Raw genomic sequence first — 22,207 nt, forward strand, 5'->3', positions numbered from 1 at the left:
GGCTGCACGGGACTGGGGGCCATTATTGTTCTTTCAGAGTCCATCAAGGTTTCTTTGGCTAACTTCCTGAACACCTCGCCAATGTGTTGCAGTCGCAGTAGGCAGCTAACTTGCCTGATTGCCCACACCCGAAAGACCCAGCTATGCTGTAGCCAGTCACGTGCCGGCATGCTTCCCAGCCATTTCACTCTCAAGGAGTTCCTCTGCCTGAGAAAGCAGCCACCCCTCTGCTCCCGAGGGCTTTTGATCTGTGTAGGTAGAGGGCGATCACTCCCTCACTAGCCATATACAGTGTATATACAGTGTATAGGCTACACTCACCGCAGTGTATATACAGTGTATAGGCTACACTCACCACAATGTCACTTTAATATTTTATCTTTGCTGCCAATACAGTTTTTATTCAGCTAAAGAGACTGCCCCTGGTGTGGATAGATTAATGAAGGCTGTATTTAGCCACTCAGTTGAATCAGATTTCTCCAAAACTGAATGAATTGATTGGAGATAAGAAGACCCACATAGCATCTCTGGAAATCCATTAGTTTTTAAAAATGTTTTGGGTAGCACAGTACGGAAAAGTGTGACCACTTTGTCGAATGATTCTGTAAATTACTGAGTAACATGATTCTAGCTGGGCATGACATCACTACAAGCATGTATAGTTGGCTCCAGTGTGTGTGTGTGTGTGTGTATTTACCTGTTTGTATTTACCTCTTTGTAGTATACAGGAATTGAGCTAAGCTCATGTTGTACCCTGTGTGTGTGTGTGTTCTTATCTAATTATATGTTTACAGGAATGAGTCAAGCTTGTACTGTCCCATGTCTTAAACCATATTTATCGTACATATCCTTAAATTTGTGAATAGTTTTGGCACACACTATTTCATTTGGTAGTGCATTCCACTGATCAGTTACCATGTATGTGTGTGTGTGTGTGTGTGTGTGTGTGTGTTCTTACCTAATTGTATCTTTACAGGAATGAGTCAAGCTCGTACTGTCCTGTGTCTTAAACCATATTTATCGTACATATCCTTAAATTTGTGAATTGTTTTGGCACACACTATTTCATTTGGTAGTGCATTCCATTGATCAATTGCTCTGTTTGGGAAACTGAATTTCCTTACGTCTTTATCACCTCTCTTTTTTTGCAGTTTTTGCAGCATCCTCTTGCTGATGCTTCCCCATAGGTTATATAATCATTTATGTCTATTTTCTCCTTCCCTGATATGCACTTATATAGCATAATCATGTCTCCTCTTTTCCTTCTCTCCTGTAGTGTTGGCAGATTCAGTTTTTCTAGTCTTTCTTCGTAGCTTAGATCCCTTGAGCTTGGTATCCGTCTTGTAGCGGCCCTTTGAACTTTTTCAGTCTTATCTCTGTGTTTTTTGAGATGAGGATTCCTGACTGCTGATGCATACCCCAGGGTTGGTCTGATGAATTATGAATTTGTATACAGTTGTAGCATTGTCTTTTGTAGCATGGCATCCTGGCTGAATCAGTTACCCATATTGCTAGGAATAAAAACTGTGTTGTCGTACTGAAGGAGTTAAGGTTGAAAAACTATAGCATATCAGTCAGCAGTGATGCTTCTGTCCCGTCCTATAGGCAGTGCTCGGACTGCTGCAAATCGTCGGATTCTGACAAGGCCCCTGAGGTGGACATGGCAGCTCCTCGCCGACTACGCAGGAATATTAAAGAGCCAGCTAAGTTCTCCCCCTCCATAGCATCAGAACCCAAGGTTTGTGTACTGTTGTTTCTTCTGTATTTTGTGGCAGGCTTGAATTTGTGTGAAATGAGTGTATGACTCATTTCACTGAACATGCTTTTCCAAGTTCTTCCATTTTATGCTGTTTCTTTCCATGCTTTTGAATTGTACTTCACCATCATTTGGTGGAGAATAAGGTCAAGATGTTAATGATATTAATGATGATGGTGAACAAAATTGGAGAGAATTTAATTAAATATATTTAGGAAATACCATACTATATACCTGAAGACCTGGATGAATAGAGCTATAGTACCAGGCAGGGTGAATTGCACCATGCAGACCTCTAGGGTGGACCAGACTACATCATTTTAATTGTAAAGTAATCCCTCTACTATCCGATTTAATAGAGCCAAAGGCATGTCCGGAAAGTGGGCCCCTGGCTCCTGGACTGGTACTTAAGGACCCTAACCCAGCCTAACTTTGAAAGCCACCTAAATAACTCCCTACCGGACATGCATAGCACCTATCTAAACCTATTTAAGACCCTGTTCACACCAATAATGGACATAAAGCATGAAATAAATGAGAAGGAACCAAAGAATGAGGAATTAGAACTGACTGTACCTCAGCCAGGGTACTTACAGCACGTCTGTGGCCGACTTCTCTACGGCTTTGGCAGTGGTGAAAATGCTCTTGAAGCACGTACAGTAATCCAGTGTTGTGCTGCACTTAATTCTTTGCACTATGAGTTATAATTTTTTAACACTGCACATTGTTCTTAACTGCACCATGCCAGTTTCAACCACCAGTTTGCACTCCACAGTTAATCCTTTGCACTCTAAATTCTAATTTCTTAACACTGCACAACACTGTAAATTCCCATGTGGTCTAGTGGTGAGGTATTGCAGTTTATTCATTGTTTATTCACAAAAAACAAGCACATGTGGCTTCCATTGCGATAAGCATCGACTCGCGATCAAAGTTAGGCAGTAACTGTTGGACCGTGTTGGTGACGGGGAAACAGAATTGCCAGATCGCAACGGCCACATTACCGAACTCCTCAATTTTCATTACCAAATTTAACTTTTCATTACCAAATTCGTAAAGCTAGCATTTATTCTTCACTAATTATATATCTCTATCTATTATATATACAAGTGGAAATACATGTAATCACTTTTCTTATATATAAAATTAACACCATGTTGATTATTTTCACGCTATGTAGGCTAGGAGATTAATGAGAGAGCAAACAATCCACCATCTCCATCCTGTGTATCCTCATACACATGAAAAATCCGATTGGTAATGCATTATTCTGATTCATTATCAGACGAATATTTCATTACCAAATTGGCCCACATTTGGTAATTAAAAATACCAAATGGCAACCCTGACAGGGGAGGGGGGAGGAAGGAAGCGGTGAATGGGCCATGGTGTAAACAGCTGTTCGGCACTGCGCAGCAATTTCAAATTACGGGTGGGAAAAAATTCGGATTTGGGGGGGATTCTTTTCTTTTTTGGGACATTTTTGGGTTCCGAAGGTCCAGGCCCACAATGTCCGGTAAGTGGGGTGTTCGGAAAGTGGGTGTCCGGAAAGTAAGGGGATTACTGTAACTGCAATAGTACCTGCATTTTTGGAGGGGGGAGATTGGGTATTTGTCATCAAGAGTAGGCATTTGTGTGTATGGTATGCAAGTATAAAGATGATGGAGGGGGTTTAACAGGGTGAGAGGATTTTGAGTAAAGTGTGTACGGTAAAATCCAGGAAAAGTGAACGCGGTGGCAAATTTTATTTCTGAAAAACCTGGGTTGGGAAAGTTTCATCTTCTGAACTTAATACTGTACCTGTATTGGTCAAAGATTACTGAATTTTTGTGAATATCTCGGTTTTTGTACTTTATGTGCATCATAAAAAAAGAAAAAAGAAATATTAACAACAACAGTGGCTGTCATGGTGCATAGCAGTTGTTAGTCCAGGTTCACCCCAGTGTGTTTACACATCACTGGGGCAGACTTTAACACCACAGTACTTCCAATTTTATATATATATATATTTTTTTTTACCTGTATTTGTGATGCTGTATGCATGTCTTCCTTTGTGTGTGTGTGTGTGTGTGTGTTTGTTTTTTTGTTTGTTTGTAAGCTTGCTGACATTATCCCATTCAGTGAATCAGGGGAGGAAACAACAAGAAATGATTGTTGGTCAGAACAGGGAGAGCCTGAAGGTAAACTTGAAAATACTAACGAAAAAGGCAAAAGCTATTTTAACAGACATGTTAAGTCCTTTTCAGTGACAGTAGATGAAGAACTAGAATGTGTTGAAGATTATATATACTCAAGGTTGGCAGTTTATGACAGAATAATTAGGCAAAGAATTGGAATGATTGGAGGACTTTAGGTAAACTAAGTAACTACATGAAGAATAAACACTTGCCTTTGTTGTAGAAGACAGGTATAAAATCAGGGTATCCTTCTTGTAACTTATGATTCAGTTCTATAGAGTCCAGCAGAATCTTTGGAACATACTCTTGGGAACACTGACAGAGGAGTAGTGTGAATTTTGTTTGATGTTACAGAGGGAGGTTAAAAAGAGAGTATCTTGGATTTTAGTCCAGACGAAAATAGAAGATATAATCACCAAAATGGAAAAGGAGAAATGGATGTGGACATGTCTCATTGTACATACTGTAAAGCAGAACAGATGGGCAACCAGGGTAACTGGCTGACAGCCCAGAGATGGAGTGATAGAAAGGAAAGAGAAAAAGATGGCAAGATGAGATTTGGAATTTTGCTGAGAGTGGATGCAGCTGGCAAACAGGAGGTAGGTAAGAGTGGATGAAGTTGGGAGATGCCTTCATCCTGCTAAGGACTGACTCAGGCTGTTGACTGAATGACAGGGTGTAGAAAGATTAGGTAAATTTACAGGTACAGTATACTGTAATGCCATGGTGGCAAAAATACTTTAATGTCAATAATTCCTGGTATCAAAAATTAACAATGCCAGATTTTCCTGGTGCTGAAGTTTCATGATGCTGAAAATTCCTGGTATTAAAGTTTCCTGGTAGCACAGTGTCTTGGTGCCAGAGAGTGACAGTGTTGAAGGCATGCTATTGAAGTCCCCAGTGGCCATAAATCCTATGTCAACTTCATGGTGCTGAAATCATCAGACATTCTATAATCATGACAAATGTTATTTTTTGTAGGTGAGTGAAAGTCCAGAGAAGAACCAGGGAGTCAGTTCAAGTGGTGTTGCTGCCACTGCTGGTGGTGGTGGAGGAGGTGGTGGTAGTGGTGGTGGAGGTGGTGGTGGTGGCAGTGGTGGCAGCAGCAGTGGTGGTGGAGGTGGCAGTGGTGGCAGCGGCAATCAAACAGGCAACTTGGGTAGTACAGTGAGCACTTGTTCAGGAGAGAATCCATCTCCTCACCTCTACCATCCCAGTGTAGTCTCACCCACCACTACCCCACCTGAGCTGCCTGGCAAGAGGAGGCGCAGCTCGGACACCAAGAAACCCACCCCAACCAAGAAGAGAAGGAAGTCTCAAGGAGAAGGTGAAGTTACAGCTGTGGATGCTGCCAAGGCAGCTGAGGAGAGTGTGGCTAACAAAAGTAAAGGTGCCGAGGAAACCACACCTGTTGTAGACACTGCACAGGAGACACGTGCTGGTAGGGCCAGGAGAGGGGCCGGAGATGTGGTGCCCACTGCAACATATACCACAGCAGCTTCCCCAGTGACCACACCCACCCCACCCACCACCACCACCCCACCCACTCATGTACCAGATATCCCAGTTCTCAGTAAAACTCGACGTGGCCAGAGTGACCCAGCCACCATTGCAGCCACCTCCACGGCTGCACCCACACCCACATCAGACGTCTCTGTCCTTGGCAAAACTCGACGTGGCCAGAGTGACACTGTGCCTTTCAGTGCATCCCCACATGCAGCCTCAGACATTGCCAAGCAGAGAACTGAGGAGGTGTCCTGTCTCCCTCAGCTCCCCTCCCCAGCCCGTACTCGAAGACACCAGATTGAAGTTGCTGAAGGGCCAACAGAGCCTCCTGGGGAACCCGAACCTGGCTCTGGTTGCCCTCATGGGTATCCTTGTACAGATGCCCCTGACATTGTTGGCAGACATCGCTCAGCCTCAGCCATCCACTTGGACACCAGTGTAGAATCCTTACCCTCTGCCTCTTCCCTCCACTCTCCCACCTCTGAGTCCTTCCACAGCGCAGAGGATGACCCAACCTCACCAAGGAAAGAAAAGAAGCACCGTGATGGCAGCAAAAAGAAGAAAAAGGACAAGGACAAGGAGCTGGAGGGTGGGAGGAAACGAAAGAAACACCACCACAGGGACAAACACGGTCTTGGTGAGATGGCATCAGAAATTGTGACACCTTTCAGAATAAAGGTTTGTTGCACAATGTTTTTCTTGCATGGTGTGGTAGTACATGTTGTATTTTAATTAAGCACTTTTTTTTCATCACCAGTGACGTTGCTCGATATGCAGGATAACGCAGTAAGACTAACAGTACAGTTTTGTAAGCCTTCCTTATAATTAGTGTATTTTAAACACTGTGTTATGCTATAAAACCCACAATAAATTTTGGGCAGGGAGAAGTACTCAGGCCTAGCATACCAGAGTATCTGTAGACCCTTTTTGTGACATTAAAATGTAGTTTATTCTTCAGAGGTGATTATTTGCCAGCACCCCTTCCAGGATTAAGGCATCTGGCTGTAGATAGATGACTGTTTTCTTTGGGAGTGTAGCATGTTGATGCTGCAGCCAATCGTTTCTCTTTCAAGGAAATGGGAGGGACTTCACGGGTGTTTGTACATTTGAACAGCTCTGCCATCTTAGTATGTCAGTTCCAGTGCTTGAACATGTCCCTCTTCAGACCCTGGTGATAGGATGATACAGTACTATATTCTGTGATATTGATGCAGTTAGGCTGCAAGTACATGAAGCCCTGATTGTAAGTCAGGGATATGCATCACATTATCACAGCTTACATATGCAGTTGGTGCTGTAAATTGGGGCAACTGGCAAATGAGCATTTTAGGCAGCAATAGATTCTGCAGAGGCAATTTTCTTTACTTTGCTGTAGATGTAGCAGCAAAACAGAGCACAGTATCTGGAAAGGTGGCTAATAATTAGGATTTATCTATAGTTTAAGTATGTTGTAGTGATTGACAAGAAGATATAGGGAAAGAATGACTCTGCCACTTTCAGTGGTAGGGGTATTAAAAAGAGGATTTTGCTTTCATAAAGCACACAGTTTGACATATTTACAGGTGAGAAAAGGAGTATGATAATATCATCATCATCATGATCATCATCATCCAAACTTCCTTTCCAACCCTAGAACAGGGTGAGGAGTAGCAGCGTCATTATTGCATAAACAGATGAAGTACTGTGAACCTGCAGTAATATTGCATTGTGTTTGTAATAACACCCCTGAGAAATGTGAGGCACTCTCACAGTCTCATTTTTCCATTAGAAAGTTAGGCAGGTCTGCTATTATAGGGTATGACCAAAAAGCACTAAGCAGAGTTGTTCATTAGTTGTGTCACTATATGGCACAGTGTGTGTGTGTCTATCCTTTACCTTGTTTATTTTCCACTCTGTACCTCATGCAGCATAAGAGGTGGGGAGATTGTACCAGGAGATTCATTTCTCTTGTGACTCATATTTCCACTGAGTTCAGAGAGCATTGTAAATGTTCCCACAACTAGTGAAAATGGATAATTGAATTAAGATGATGATTACAAACCTTTCATTTTTCAGATCAAGCCCCTGCCGCCACGACCAACGGATGAGAATGGTTCTGCATTAACTCCTACCGCTACACCCATCACCCCAACACCTGTTTCATCCATGCCGCCACATAGTCAGGCCTCTGCCCCACCTCCATCCACCCAGGCCTCGTCTGCTGCGCCTACACTCTCCCAAAGTTCTACTGTCACACCTTCATCCACCCAGTCCTTCACCATTACACCCACTCAAACTGCCACTTCTTCACACACCACCCCGACTTCCACCACCATCTCTAGCCACACCAAGTACCAGACGACGACTGCTCCAGCTGGCTACCCTCCACTCCCTCCTGGCTACACTCTTACCCAGCCCATGGCCCCTCCCTCCTCCACCCCCTCCTCCACCTTGGGAGCCACCTCCACTTCCCCAGCCCTAAGCTCCACTTCGGCCCCCTCCACCACTCACACTTCGGCAGTAAGTCTAAAGTTGTGTTTGTTTTCTGTACATTGTCAACATTTACTTGTCCCAAAAATTTTCATCTCTCCATCTTGAATGCTAAGATGTAATGTGAGATTAACACTAGAGTATATTGCTAGTCATGATGAGGTGCTGTGGAGAGGATGTAGAGCAGTAGTATTGTCTTTGCCATTGAGTGTTAACAAGAGTCTAACACTAGAATATAGTGCTAGTTACAAAGTTTTGTGGACAGGGTGTTGAGCCATAATGTCTTACCATTTTCCTTTGAATTACAGGAAATAAGCTGCAAAAGGACAAAGATCTTGCCAAATTAAAGTTGACAAACTACAGAATCATAGTTTTCATGTTTTATTTTGTCACTTGCATGTGGATAGTGAATTGAGTGAACTTTTCTATTTGAGTGTTGGATTGAAACACGAATGTGTCCTCTCGCCATGGTTGTTCAATCTGTATATGGATGGGGTTATAAAAGAGATACAAGGTAGGGCAGTACAAGAATAAAATGTAAAATGCCTTATCTTTTTCATACCTAGTAATAAAACAGGGACCTGAATTTGTAAATCAGTAATTGCATATTATATTTCTGTGGGAATAATTTTTGAGTGCTTCCCTTGTCAGCTAGGTATGAAGGTATTAATTTAGCATTTTGTTGTGGTGGCAGAGTGTGAGCAGTACCTTCACCACTACCAGCAGCAGCAACACCACCAACACCAACAGCAGTGGGGCATCGACGGGGCCAGGGCGCAGGAGGTCTGACCCAGGCGACCCTCAGCAGTTTAGTAAATGTGACGTGTGTGGCGAGACTGGGGGCGTCACCAACACTGTTGCGTGAGTTATATACCACTATTCTTTTGTGTTAGCCACTAAGTAAGAGTGATGTATGAGACAAGGCTGCAGGCATCGTCAACACTTGTCTCATGAGTTATTGAAGTTCACTCATTACTAACAGGGCCACACTCAGCCTAAAACCTAGTCTGATTAGAGTTGTACATCTGTGGAGAATTTCATTTTCCTAGATTTAACCTGCCCTTTCCTGACTGATTTTCCACCAATGACCCCCCCACCCCCCCAATCCCGACCAGGTTTTTTTTTTTTTTTTTTTTTTTGGGGGGGGGGGAGAATTTTGGCTCAAACCTTTGCTTTTGGTGAGAAACATCAAAAATTCATAGAGAAATCGCTCACCTGAGGTTTAAAATACTGGATACAGGTAGCAGTTCCCCTTTCCTTACTGGGCTTTCTGTCAGGCTGGCTCCAAAGAAAACGAGTTTTGTGGGAGGGTAACTATTCCACACCACTCATAAATGGTATTAATTTATTTATTTGGTACGAATTTATCTGTAGTACGAGGGTATATTGGTTTTCACAGAGTAATATAGATATTATAAGCATTGTTTCTCTCACCAAACACATCAACATACCTGACCTTTTTTGGCAACATTACCTGATCATCATTCTGACTGTTTCTTCCTCTGATGCTACGTAAACTTTGTCCTCCACATTGTCATCGATTGGGGAATCACTCTGGCCTTGAATTTCGTACCATGACACGACGTCTTTACTGGCCAGGTCACTGGTAACTGGTGAATTGCCGAGACAATGGTGTGCGGGGAGGGGGGGGGGAGGTCATGCGAAATCAGGCATTGACCCTGCCTGGCGTTTTGTAGAGGAAGGTGTCCTGTGTATACGTACCAAAAATCATGCACGAAATATGATAATTGTGCAAATTAGGGACCTTGCAATTGATGAGCGTTTATATACGTCAACGGGATTCATAGTGACAAAACGTGTGGACATATAGATACGTCAGTGGGAGTTGGCGAGTTAAATCATCATCATCATCATCATCATCATCATCATCATCATCATCCAGACCTCTTTTCCTACCCTGGGGCAGGGTGTCCTAGATTTAAAAAAAAAAAAAAAAAAAAAAAATAGCCGTGGCTTAGTGGGTTAGAGCCTCTGCTCTGACCGAAGAGTCGGAGGATCGATTCCACCCAAGCGTCACTGGTAGACATCAGGAAGGGCATCCGGTCATAAAATGCTACACGCTTCAGTCCAAAAGTCCTCTATCCAGGGGCAACGCCTTAGCCCTTCGGGGATACCTAGCATAAAACCAAATTATTATTGTTTTTTTTGTTTTAATAATAAGTTAGGCCCTGCATTGAGGACAAACGTTATGTACACACAGGCTACACAGATACATATGTAGTGCTTTATAATTATACTGTATTGGATTCACTAAATCCTTGTCTATATATACAGGCGGCCCTCCACATTCACGGGGATTAGGGGACACAGACCCCTGCGAATGTGGAATTTCCGCAAATGTTTGGTGCACCCTCCCATAAATGCCTCTACAGCCGCAAATCACCCCCTGTCAGCAAGTGTGCACATACTGTACCTAATAAACCATATCTGAGACCTGAAAGCAGCATAAAATATAAGAAATAGTAACAGACTAATTGTATAAAAAACTTTAATAACAAATAAGTTTTGATTGGGTATGACTATACTAAGTTAGGGTAAATATGTGCCTGGTGACTTCCACAGACTCCTGCTTTGGGCCCATACTTGCGGGACAACATAGACACACGTGGGACAAAGTTATCACAAGTAAATTGCACAATCGGTCACTAATTCACTCACCTAATAGCACAGCAATGCACTTGTTACCTTGGAACGCGTGATAGCACAATTATTGGGCACAATAACGAAATTATGGGAGGTTTGGTGTGGCAGCGTAGATGCAGCAAAATGACCGCGACAGTGGCAGGATACAGACTGAGGGAGAGACAGAGAAGCATGGGAATGCAGTGGTTTGGTGCGAAATGACTCGTGAGCATCCTCACTGCTACATTTTGCGGCCACAAATGGAATCTTGGCTTCACAGAGGGGCAATCTGCAAATCTGCAAGACCCGCGAAAGTTGAATCTGTGAAAGTGGAGGGCCACCTGTGTGTATATATATATATATATATATATATATATATATATATATATATATATATGTGTGTGTGTGTGTGTGTGGAGGGCCACCTGTATATATATATATATATATATATATATACACAGGTATGTGATTAGGCAAGACCAGCAATGTTATTGGTACTGTGGAACCAAATGTGGGCCGTAGAGGTTTTAATCCAGGGGAAAGTTTGTGTTTATCTCTCACATAATCCATCTCAGGCAAGCATCTGATCTGTCACACCTTTAATGCTTGGACTAAGTAGCCTAGCCCTGGGCCTCTGCACCTCTGATGGGGCAAATAAGTATTTGGTAGTGGAAAGTGAAGCAAGACAAGTGGGGTCTTCAAGGCTTTGATGTGATTTAGTAATATTTGGTTCATCAGTCAGTCATTCACTGTAATGTTTATAGTGTGACATATACAAATTAATTCACCGGTCAGTTAGTCAGTGTTATACTTGCAAGGTGATTTTATTATCATTAAGCCACCAGTCAGTCAGTGTTATGATGATGATAAAGTTGATGGCATGTTCTGCAGGTGTGACGAGTGCAATAAGGCGTATCATTTCAACTGCTTGGAGCCGCCTCTGAAGAAATCCCCCAAGCGACGAGGCTACTCCTGGTTCTGTGAAGACTGCGACAACGCGGTAAGAACCATCAACCTTGCACACATTCAGTGGAACCTCTCACTTCCTCAGGGGTTGTAAGTCTTTACCCACACACAACCTTGCATACCCACTTGCTTCACCTATTACATACCATCATCATATTAACCCATCAGCCAAATAACCTTCAGCCTAGCACATATTCAGTGGAATGTCTCACGTCCACATGGATTGTGAAGCTTCAGTGCCACACACAACCTTGCACATCCCAAACACCCTCAGTCTGATGGCATACTTGTATTCTGTTCTTGCTGCCACTGGAAAGGGATGCCTTCGTGTGGTGGCACTGATATGACCAGCTGCTCTGCGGTCTTATTTTATAAATGTGCCTCAGCTCTTTCCCTGTCCCCTAAAAGAAGGATGGTGGACTGCAGGAGGAAGGGAACAAGCCTGCTGTCCATTGGATTCATGTTTCAAATGAGCCTGGGTTTACAACAGCTACTATAACAGCTGCTACCTCTAGATAATTTATTGTATTCAGCTATAGTAAGATCTCTTGCACTGAATTGGTTAATGGAGATTAAGCCAAATCCTCTAGTGTGAATAGTCTTTCTTAAAGTACAATCATCTACAGGTAACAAGAAAAAAAAAAAAATGCATCAACATAGGTGTTGTTGTTGTTGATCAACCTCAGTCTGTCTGGCTGAGCAGACACATCAGCTGCAGGCAAGCAACCAGCCCTGTAGGGTTTGCCCCATTCAGTGAACTGATGTTCCCTTGCATCTGACAGCGTCTCGCTACAGCAAGGGTTGGTTCCTGGATGGATGCCCTATTTCCACTCCACCGAGTTAATAGGAGTACTGTAGTAGGCTCCACTTTACCCTGTACTTTGGCTGTATGATACGGTTACCACCCAGTATTATAAATTATTTCCTGGGTTACAGGAAACCTTTAGGCATGTCACTCAGTGTAGAGCCACCTGAAGTGGAAAGAAGAGTAATGAAAAATAACAGGAAGGAAAAGGAGAAGTAGGAAGAGAGGAGGGCAGTTGCAGACAGAATGAGAAAGGGGAAGGAGGAAGTAGGCAGCACAACATAAAGTGAGTGGATGATGGTCGCCACCACGTACCACCACATCATTATAGTAAAGTGGTTAACCCTTTGATAACTAGGATTTCTGGACTAAATAAAGTTATCAGCAGGTTAGTCAAAATAAAACTTCTGTGTCCTTCATTAGCATAGAGTGGGGATTATGAGGCTTCATACATACACATCCTTATACACCTTGGGTCATAATTCTGGCAGTGTGGGAGGTTTTGGTGGGGATTTGCACAACCAGGCAGCTTCACTTTGCATTCAAATCAGTGCCACCACATGAAGGCATCCCTCACCAACCACAGTGAAGGGGCTAAACATTTGCTTAGTTCGCAGCATATGGCTATATTAGTAAATCCTTCAAGCCGTTTACATATTTTATACAGGAAAACACCATTAAAGCAAACTAGTTTCGGCGAAGGGTGTTCATCATAACTGGTTGTCCATCATACAGCAAATTTATAATGTGGTACCAGAAATAAGCAGTGTACCAGTGTAGCAATTCACTACTTACTCTTAAAAGCTGACACAGTGTTTCATTCAATCAGCAACAAAAGAATGGACAGCTAAGCAAACAGTGGTAAGGCTATGGGTCTGTGTTTGGTGTCTTTCTCAGAGTCATGATTCCTCACTTCAGAAATCTCTCTCGCTTAGTGTGCCTATAAGGGGTTTTACTGTATTTTATTATTCCTATTCCCTAATGATTTTATACAGCTTAGGGGGAACTATTCAAACTAGAGGCATTTGTTACAGCTTGTACATACCCATTCACCACAAGAGGTCTCCCCAAAGCTGAATAATGTCACCTGGAGGCAGCAAGAATCAAAGGGAAAAACATGTACCAGAGGGAAGAAGTTGGGTTGGCTTTTCATTTTTATTTTTTTTGTCTCCTGATGATTTTATTCAGCTTATGATAGAATTTTTCAGCTGGAGGGATTAGAGAAAACCATAATAAACCCCATAAAAAATGAGAGGGCTCTGCTAGGTTGAATAAAATGCTGGTAACAACGAGAATAAATGAAAAAGAATGTCACCCTGGTTCAAGTGGTTAGTTCTGAAGCCTTGTACACACCGAGATACAAAGTCTAGAGACAGTCGAGTGACTACGTATCTCGACTGTTGCGAGACAATCCACATACAGACAGGCGAGAGTCCAGAGACACACTGGAGACAAGGCAACTTTGTCTCTGGATTGTCTAGAGACGGTCGCTAGACATTTCTGTTACTTTCTCTCTAGTCTGTTGCTAGACAATTGAGAGACAGTCCAGTGACTTTGTAGCGTGTCCGTGTTTGAACCATCCACCTCTTGAATTTTGACATTTCAGTTTACAACCAACTTTTGTCATATTAAACTCAAGAAGTGATATTCCAGTCGCAGGCAAAATGTACATGTGAAGATATACATTTATGGACGAAGATATATACTCTCAATACTCATAAATCGCGTGTTTATAAATCACTGATTCGTAAATCACGGCTAAGTGGCTGTCAGACTGCTGGCACCCTTAAATCACTGTTAAGTCACAAAAATCGCGGACCTAGACACTGAAGTGGGCCTTTTCCGAGGAGAATCGTAAACCGCGGCATTCAGTTTGAAAATCGTGACCCAACAACCAATCACCACCCGTCCCTGATGGCAAGTGTGCATACTAATGCCGCCACGTTGTTGTTGTTCTTCCCGCCAGTCCGCACGCTACAGACCATCACTGTGGAGTACGAGAGCTACCTGCCTTTTTGTGTGCACCTTTCCCCCCGCCTCCTACCTTCCATGGCCCCTCCCGAACCCCCGATGAAGCGCTCTAAGCAGTATGGCATCAAGAAGCTGCCGCAGTTGTCGTACAGTCAACGTTTGGAGCTCATTTGTCGTGTTGAGAAGGGAGAGAAGTTTTCACAGCTGGCGAAAGAGTTTGGGAAGAACAAGTGCTGAGAGGTTCTAAGTTCTTCCCAACACCACCCCACTCCATTCACATAAGCAATATTGTCATAGGATTAAGGTGAGATCCCTTAACATTGCTTCTATCTATCTGTCTATCTATTGCCAGACGCCTCAATCCCGTTTGGGGTGGCCACAAACAAATCGCCTCCAAGTCACCCTGTCCCCCGCCATTTCACTGCCCTGCTCCCAACTCACACACCCCTCTCTCATATACCTCTCCACCCCATCTCTCCATCTCATCCTTGGCCTCCCCCTCCCTCTTCCCCCCTCCACCTCACTCACATACACTCTCTTCATCAGTCTCTCACCCTCCATCCTCTCCACATGGCCAAACATTGCTTATTTCTATTAAATACATGCACTGAATATTCCTAAATTTGTATATTTGTGTTTGATGGTGCCTAGATAGGTGTAGGTAGGGTGCTGTGGGGGGTGGTTGGCCAAAGTCCAGACCCAAATTCATTTTTCACATAAGAGTTATTATTTATAAACCACGGAATTTGTAAATCGCAGCAGTGGTCCAGACCCAAATTGCCACGATTTACGAGGATTGAGTATATATATATATATATATATATATATATGTATATATACACCGTATATACCGGTATGTATATTTCATTTCATTCATTCATCACCCAATCGTACAGTGCCCCATGAGGAGCGTAGGAGCTTGGGGCTAGGCAAGTTGGTCCTGACATTTAAGATGAGAGTGACCAGCCTCACTCATCCCTGAGTGGCAGTACGTGAGCAGTATACACCAACCATACCTTGGATATAAACCCTTACCGGCTCAATCCGACTGGAGTGCCGTATTTACTCACTAAACCACCAGGCGCCAAAATTTGGTTCTATGGTTACCACCCAGTGTAGTAAATGGTTTCCTGGTGTACAGGAAACTTTTTGGTTTGTCACTCAGTGTAGAGTCACCCACAGGCAGAAGGAAGAGGAAAGAATGAAGGAAAGAAAGACAGAAGATGGAGTGTAAAGTCACCCGTAGGCAGAAAGACGAGGAAAGAATGAAGGGCAGAAGAGGATGGAAGGAAAGAAGAATGGAGGAGAGGAAAGGACAGACACCCAAGAGCAGCACTACATTGAGTGAGTGGATGTTGAGCACCCGCACCTACGTATATGTGTGTGTGTGTGTGTGTGAATAATTGCCAAAACCAACAGTGGAATCACTAAAGCTAATAATTGTCATGACTGAACCATATATGTACTGTACATATAATTTTTCAATGAAGTATGTAAATCATGTAAATATACCATAATTATTATTAGGACAGACCCGTATACATACAGTATAATCTTTCAATGATGATGTATAACTTTTATGCAAAATTAGAGTATATAAAAATACTCTATAATTATTTAGGATAGAACCATATACATATAATTATTCAATGTTTGGTACAACTGTTATGCATAAATAATGTTAAAATATGTGAATACTGACGCCTCATAGCAGGAGGCATGCATTTTTTAATGCAAACTTTAAAAAAAAAAAAAAAAAAAAAAAAAAAAAAAAAATCCGTCATCCGTTGCCAAACCCCTCCGCACCGAGCAACTTGTATCTTGTCTCCCATATCCAGTGGGAGACAAGATACAGCCGAAATTTTGTCTCTGGACTGTTGCGCGACTGTCCAGCGACAGATTTAGACTTTCCTGAGACAGTCACGCAACAGTCTAGAGACATTATCACGTGACTTTTGCTGGATAAAGTATCTCAGTGTGTACGTGACCCAGAGACAGTGTCTAGCAACTGTTGCCAGACAAATTTAGATTTTTCTGCGACAGATGCGAGACAGTCCAGAGACAATGTTGCGCGACTTTGTATCTTGGTGTGTACGAGGCTTGAGAGGACGAATGTTTAAGAAAGGCCCTGGTTTTTTATGCCCATTCATGGAACACCAGTAGTTGTTATTTGCCATTAGCCTGCATGCTATATTACTGAGTGTAGAAATAGCACAGAATGGCCAGAAAAGTTCTTTGCTTATCACTTGGTTCAGATATTATTGTCAGAAATTGGGGACTCATTCATATCTTTGTACACTCAGTTTTTATAACATTGCAGCTCATAATCTTAAGCTCTCCCTGGTTTTGTCTATTACCCTGGAGGACATCTTGAAATTTAATTCTTGACTAGCAGCTGAATACTTTATGTAGCTTAGGAGAGACTTTCCAGATTAAAGGTGTTTTATAACCTTATGCTGTTGGCATCCCTACGTGTCAAGTGGGGTTGGTGGAGGATTAGTGCCCCTCCCTGTAAAACAATCAACTCTAAGCCCTTGGCCACCCCGTGTGGAATACATGGCGTCTGGCAATGAATGAATGAATGAATTATCCCCATCAGTACCATATGTTGCCCACAGGGTTAGGCGAAATTGTGTGGTAGTAGCAAGAATAAGATTAATGTTACATCATTATAGTGAAACAGTTAACCATCAGCCAAAGGACCCATTTGTATATTTTATTCTTGATCATACTCAGTTCTTTCTTCATCTGACAAAGATCCCAAACACTTTTCAGCCAAGTTGATGACTAGGTGTAATAAGATATGATGGCTGATTTGACTAGTAACTAAGGAGACCCATTTTGACCTGACAAAAGCTCATCAAATTTCATACAACCACAGCATAATAATGAGGCTGTGGGATTGGCTGAGTTCCATCACATTAAAACACCAGCTAACGCCCAGCTGCTTTATTCAGCTTAAGAAAGACATGAAGCTGAAGGACTTACAGGCAGTCTTAGTTAACCTTTTCAGTCCAGAGATGGCCATTTGATTTTAGTATAGCCAACACCAGATGATTTTATATCCTCAGGCTGAAGGGGTTTACCATTCCATTCCAGTATTTTCTAACCCCTTCGGTTGGAATAATCTCTGTGAAGGTGAACAGAATAATTGGTGGTGACCAAAGACGTGCCAAACTTTTTTCATGCACATAGAGTTAACTGTAGTACATTTCTCCTTTGTATTTATTAACATATGAAAATTAATCGTGCTGCTAACCAATTTGTCTTCTGCAGATGCATTAGCCTTTATTTCTCAGGCTACCAGAAGATTATTTTTCCAGTAAAGGGGAATTATATTAGTCAGTGGGTAGAAGCACTCTCAGTTTAACCTTTGGACTGCTGGAAAGTCCCACAACTGAATAAGACTGATTTTAGTTAGAATAAAATGCCCGAGTGCATCCATGGTAACTATTGCAGAATGATAGATAAATGATATTCATATCCAATAGTAATGTTGGTTGGTTTAACACTCAGGCTAATATGACTCACTCAGCTAGATTTCATTCATCTGGCATTTACCAGAAGAGAGTACTAGAGTTGCGGCGCACGACTCTGAGGTTGTCATTATCATACCCTGGCAACCTATCATTCAAAATGTGCGTCCGATTTCGTATCATATTATACACTAATCATATTATTATGTATGAATGTATTATACACGAATCACATGTGTCTCTTATTATACATGAAATCAGACGCACTTTTGAATGGTAGGTTGCCAGGTTACTATAACGACAACCTCAGAGTCACGTGCCTCGACTATAGTGTTGCCCCAAACATGTGTGATAATGCTTATGGTAGTAGCATTGAGGCATGTGTGACTCACTTTCAACTGAATAAAATCATCTGGCAGCTGGAATAGAGTAGTAGAACTGTTTCAACCCTGAGGGAATTAAGGGCAGTGCTTTCATACTACAGTATTACATTATAAATTTAACCCAGTCTGTGATAGTTGCCTTAATACTCTGGTAATTTGTCTTTATGCCATGTATTATCTCAGCTTGAGCATGTGGTAAGGGACTTGGGAATAATACTAATAGCATGGATCTCTGTATATTCTTTTTAGTCTTTTAATAGTAACTAACATTCATATTAACTAGAGGCCAAGGATGTCTTGTTAATTTTATTCTTTCCACTCCTGATTATTTCATTCAGCTTAGGATAGACTTAGAAATGGAAGGGTTAGCTACAGCCTTTACTAGATTCATTAAAACTGTAAACTATAAAGGATGCTGCCCAGGATGAAGGGGTTAAGAACAGAAATCTGATTTGAGAATCATATACCAATTTGCTCACAAGTTCTTGGTCTTCCATTAGAGTGGCAGTCCTGCAGTGTTGGACACACTAAGAAACATTCCTTACCTTTTCAACTGTTCCATTGTATTCTTGCAACTTGCAGTCAGTTTTTATTTAGACCAAGAACTATTTCATACAAAATAGGAAAATAATGGCTATATCAGGTGCATAGCCAGGGTTTTTAAAATGTTGTGGCCAAGAGGTAGTCAAGCCTGATTATGGGGTGGCCCAAGGAGAACCGTTAAGGGGGTTTAGGGGTCCTCTGGAAATTTGGGATGGCCAGTATATTTCAGGGGTGGCTGGTGCAACCCTGGCCACCCGTTTGCCTATTCCATTGGGCTCTATCAGACCCTCCCAGTCTAAAAAAGCTATGCAAAGCAGAGTATAGTTGCATAGAGATAGCAAGAATAACATGAAAATGGCTGATAGTTTGAAAGTGTTTATGCACTGGGTCCTGCAATGTCGATTGCACTCAATTCTCACCATTTTCTGACACTTTCATTCAGGTCAGGATGGACAAAGACATATGCACCCTTCAGTATTGGAGGTTTTCCTGAGGTGAATGAAGTCAGTCAGTAGCAACAAATATATAGCAAAACGGACATCACTGGATTCAAGGGGTGAACCCTTTCAGTCCAGTTATATACTGTACATTTTGCTATTTCTGCTACTGATGGTTGTATTCAGCATAGAAGAGAATTTTGTGTGTGTAGGGGTAGATTAATTTTAGCCTTTGAATGCATTTCCCCTCCCCACCTCCCCTGAGTTAAGTAAAATTTGGTAGGAGCAACAAGAATACAGTACAGTAAAGTCCTTTCATTCGGCATCTTCAGGACCAAGCAAGTGCTGAAAGAGCAGAAACTGCCGAATGACCAGGAAAACCTGCCAGAAAGTTTCTAGCAATCATTGTCGGTCACCCCAATGCAATCACAGTGTGTAGCAAGTACATTGGTCAACCCTAAGCACTAAATAAGCACCTTATATGTAATGTATTTAATGTTACAGTAAATATGAACTTACCTTAACCTAGGTGTATTTACATATGGACACCGTAAAATAGCACGACAAAGTTTCCAAACTTTTGAAAGTTCCTGCTAACAAAACCAGACACTCACAAGTCATGATGATCGACAGCATATGCAGTGTTGGCAAGCAGAAATCTTCAAAAGCGCTAAGCTCATCATTATAATGTGCTATGGTACAGGTGGACTTCAAAATATGCTACATATAGATGAAAATCTAATATTTATTGGTGCCAAATTGTTATGAAAAGTGCTAAATTATTATGAAAAGTGCTAAATTATTATGATAAGTTCTAAATTATTATGAAAAGTGCTAGACCTAGCACCAGAGTGCCAAATTGGCAACTATGGGTGCACGGGTACCAGCTTTGAGCTGGCGACCCCGTCACAGGTGCCGATCGGCTCAGCATGTGTGCCGGAAGAGCAGGTAACTTTCGTAATGGGACTGTTTATAAAACCTGCTGAAGGACCGGAAATACCATAAGACTAGATGCTGAATGAGAGGACTTTCGCTGTAAAGAGGATATCACTAGGCCATTCCCAAGTTGAATAAAATCATCTGGTGGGAGCAGGATGTCACCCAGATTGAAAGGCTCCAGCCACCTTGCAGGCAACACCCAACACTATGCGATGAAGGGTGCAGCTGAGTCTAGTCACCGGGTCATTGAATACTCCACTGAGAAAAAAAGAATGTAAAATCAGCCTCAGAGCTCGGTAGCAAAAAAAGAGCATGTTGGTCAAGTGGTTAGAGCACCCCACTCAGAGTGACTGGAGTTGGTCATCTATCTATCTATTGCCAGATGCTTCAATCCCATAAGGGGTGGCCACAAACAAATCGCTTCCATTTCACTGCCCCGCTCCCATCTCACACCCCTCTCTCATATACCTCTCCACTTCATCCCTCCATCTCATCCTTGGCCTCCCCCTCCCTCTCCTCCCCTCCACCTCACTCACATACACTCTCCTTGTCAGTCTCTCATTCTCCATCCTCTCCACACGGCTATCATACACCTAATTCTGTGGCCGGATTGAAATGTTTCCTCTGTGTCGGTAGTGCTTGGTCCTGGTGCGGACTGCTGTAAGTTGTCTTTGTACAGAGGCAAATAATTTTATTGTCGATTAGTAAATAGTTTAGAAAGTGCCTGATCATGTCACAGAATGTTATAATATAGCCGCTAGTTGCATAATTTTTAAATCATACAGTTTATTCCACTGGCTTATTATTTTTTTTTTTCTTTTTTTTTTTTTAATAAAACTTAAATTGCAGTAATTAAAACCCCAGTATAGCCTATTTTGAAATATTTTGATCCAGTATAAATAACCTTAAATGTTTTGAGAGAGTATTAAAATTCTGGAAATTAGAGTAACATTGTTGGTGAGACTGATAGTTTGCAGGTAGGCTTCTTTCTTATCACATCATCTCAGGTTGCCAGAGAGTTCAGAACATTTGCCTGATTACCAAAGCATCGACAGTATTTGGTATAGATAAGTAGTTTATCATGGTTTGAACTTTATTGTCTTAAGTCAGTTGGCCATATTGTTAAAATTGAGTTTACAAAAGCTAAAGCAAACCCCTAATTTGTTATGGTCATTTATGGAACATGCACATTTGTTTGATGTGATCGGCCTTCATTCCACATTACATTGTGTAGTCAGTGACACTACAGAAGGGTCATTGTCATCAACACATGCATCATAAACTATGGTGAAAAATCTAGAATTTGTTCATGCATTTACGGTCTGTTTAGTAGTACAGGGCCATGTCTTCAGTGCAGTATGCCGTAGGGTTCTGAATGAAATACACTGTTTCTTGCTTCCACTATACAGTATTCACTTTATGAAATGCAGTTGAATTCCTTATGTCTTAACTTCAGTCTACTGTATGTGTCCATTGTTCTGTTTTGTCTTGCAGTTTGACCCAGCATCTTTCTCTTCTTTTTCAGACGTAGAACTGCCTGTGTTTCCCTGCTCTACACACGCGTATTTACTAATGGTTGTGGGACCCTTCCACTCTCTATCTTTCTGTAGCTGCGTGACATCAAGAATGTGTGCATGGGTGCATATGTGCGTTTGTATGTGTATGAATGTTTGCTTGCATGCATGCATGTGTGTGTGCATTTGTGTGCTCTCACTTGTGTGTGTGGCTTGTCACATTGGCTCTAAAAAATAAGTTTATAGTAATATCTGATGAATGTTTTATATAAGTACTATGGTATTAGTAAGAGTTTATGATAATTAAAGTATTATTTACAGAGGTTAAGAGTGTATTTATGAAGAGTCCAATTGGGCTCTGAATCTAAGCATTGGTATTCTTTACTCAAGTGGAAAGTGGAGAATGTTTGACATAAGAGTGTGTGTGAAAGTGAATGTAGGTATAGACTGTGACAGTATTCATCACAGAGCTGTGTTGGCTTGAGGATATATGTGTAACTTAAATATGAGGCTTGGGACCATATTATCATTGACTTGGGGGACTCTCAAGCACATCTTACCAATTTATTTCTTTGTGTGATGCACTAATAATTATTATTTCTTTCAATCAGTTTCCTTACTA

The 22,207-nt window shown here is 41.9% G+C and overlaps 1 protein-coding gene across 1 annotated transcript in view; it reads left to right on the forward strand.

Annotated features, from left to right (window-relative positions):
- Nucleotides 1-21,627, forward strand: part of LOC145406025 (uncharacterized) — a 58,487-nt gene extending 36,860 nt beyond the window's left edge. Inside the window, exons 12-18 of the mRNA XM_080277211.1 lie at nucleotides 1,606-1,738; nucleotides 4,915-4,975; nucleotides 5,117-6,117; nucleotides 7,495-7,949; nucleotides 8,662-8,769; nucleotides 11,443-11,551; nucleotides 21,597-21,627. Coding sequence (XP_080133337.1) covers nucleotides 1,606-1,738; nucleotides 4,915-4,975; nucleotides 5,117-6,117; nucleotides 7,495-7,949; nucleotides 8,662-8,769; nucleotides 11,443-11,551; nucleotides 21,597-21,602 — 1,873 coding nt within the window. The 3' untranslated portion in view covers nucleotides 21,603-21,627. The remainder of the gene's footprint in view (nucleotides 1-1,605; nucleotides 1,739-4,914; nucleotides 4,976-5,116; nucleotides 6,118-7,494; nucleotides 7,950-8,661; nucleotides 8,770-11,442; nucleotides 11,552-21,596) is intronic.
- The last annotated feature ends 580 nt before the right edge of the window (nucleotides 21,628-22,207 follow it).

Source organism: Coenobita brevimanus, chromosome 69 (genome assembly GCF_032717465.1).
Source record: "Coenobita brevimanus isolate Jiangsu-jjx chromosome 69, ASM3271746v2, whole genome shotgun sequence".
Taxonomy (NCBI): Eukaryota; Metazoa; Arthropoda; class Malacostraca; order Decapoda; family Coenobitidae; genus Coenobita; species Coenobita brevimanus.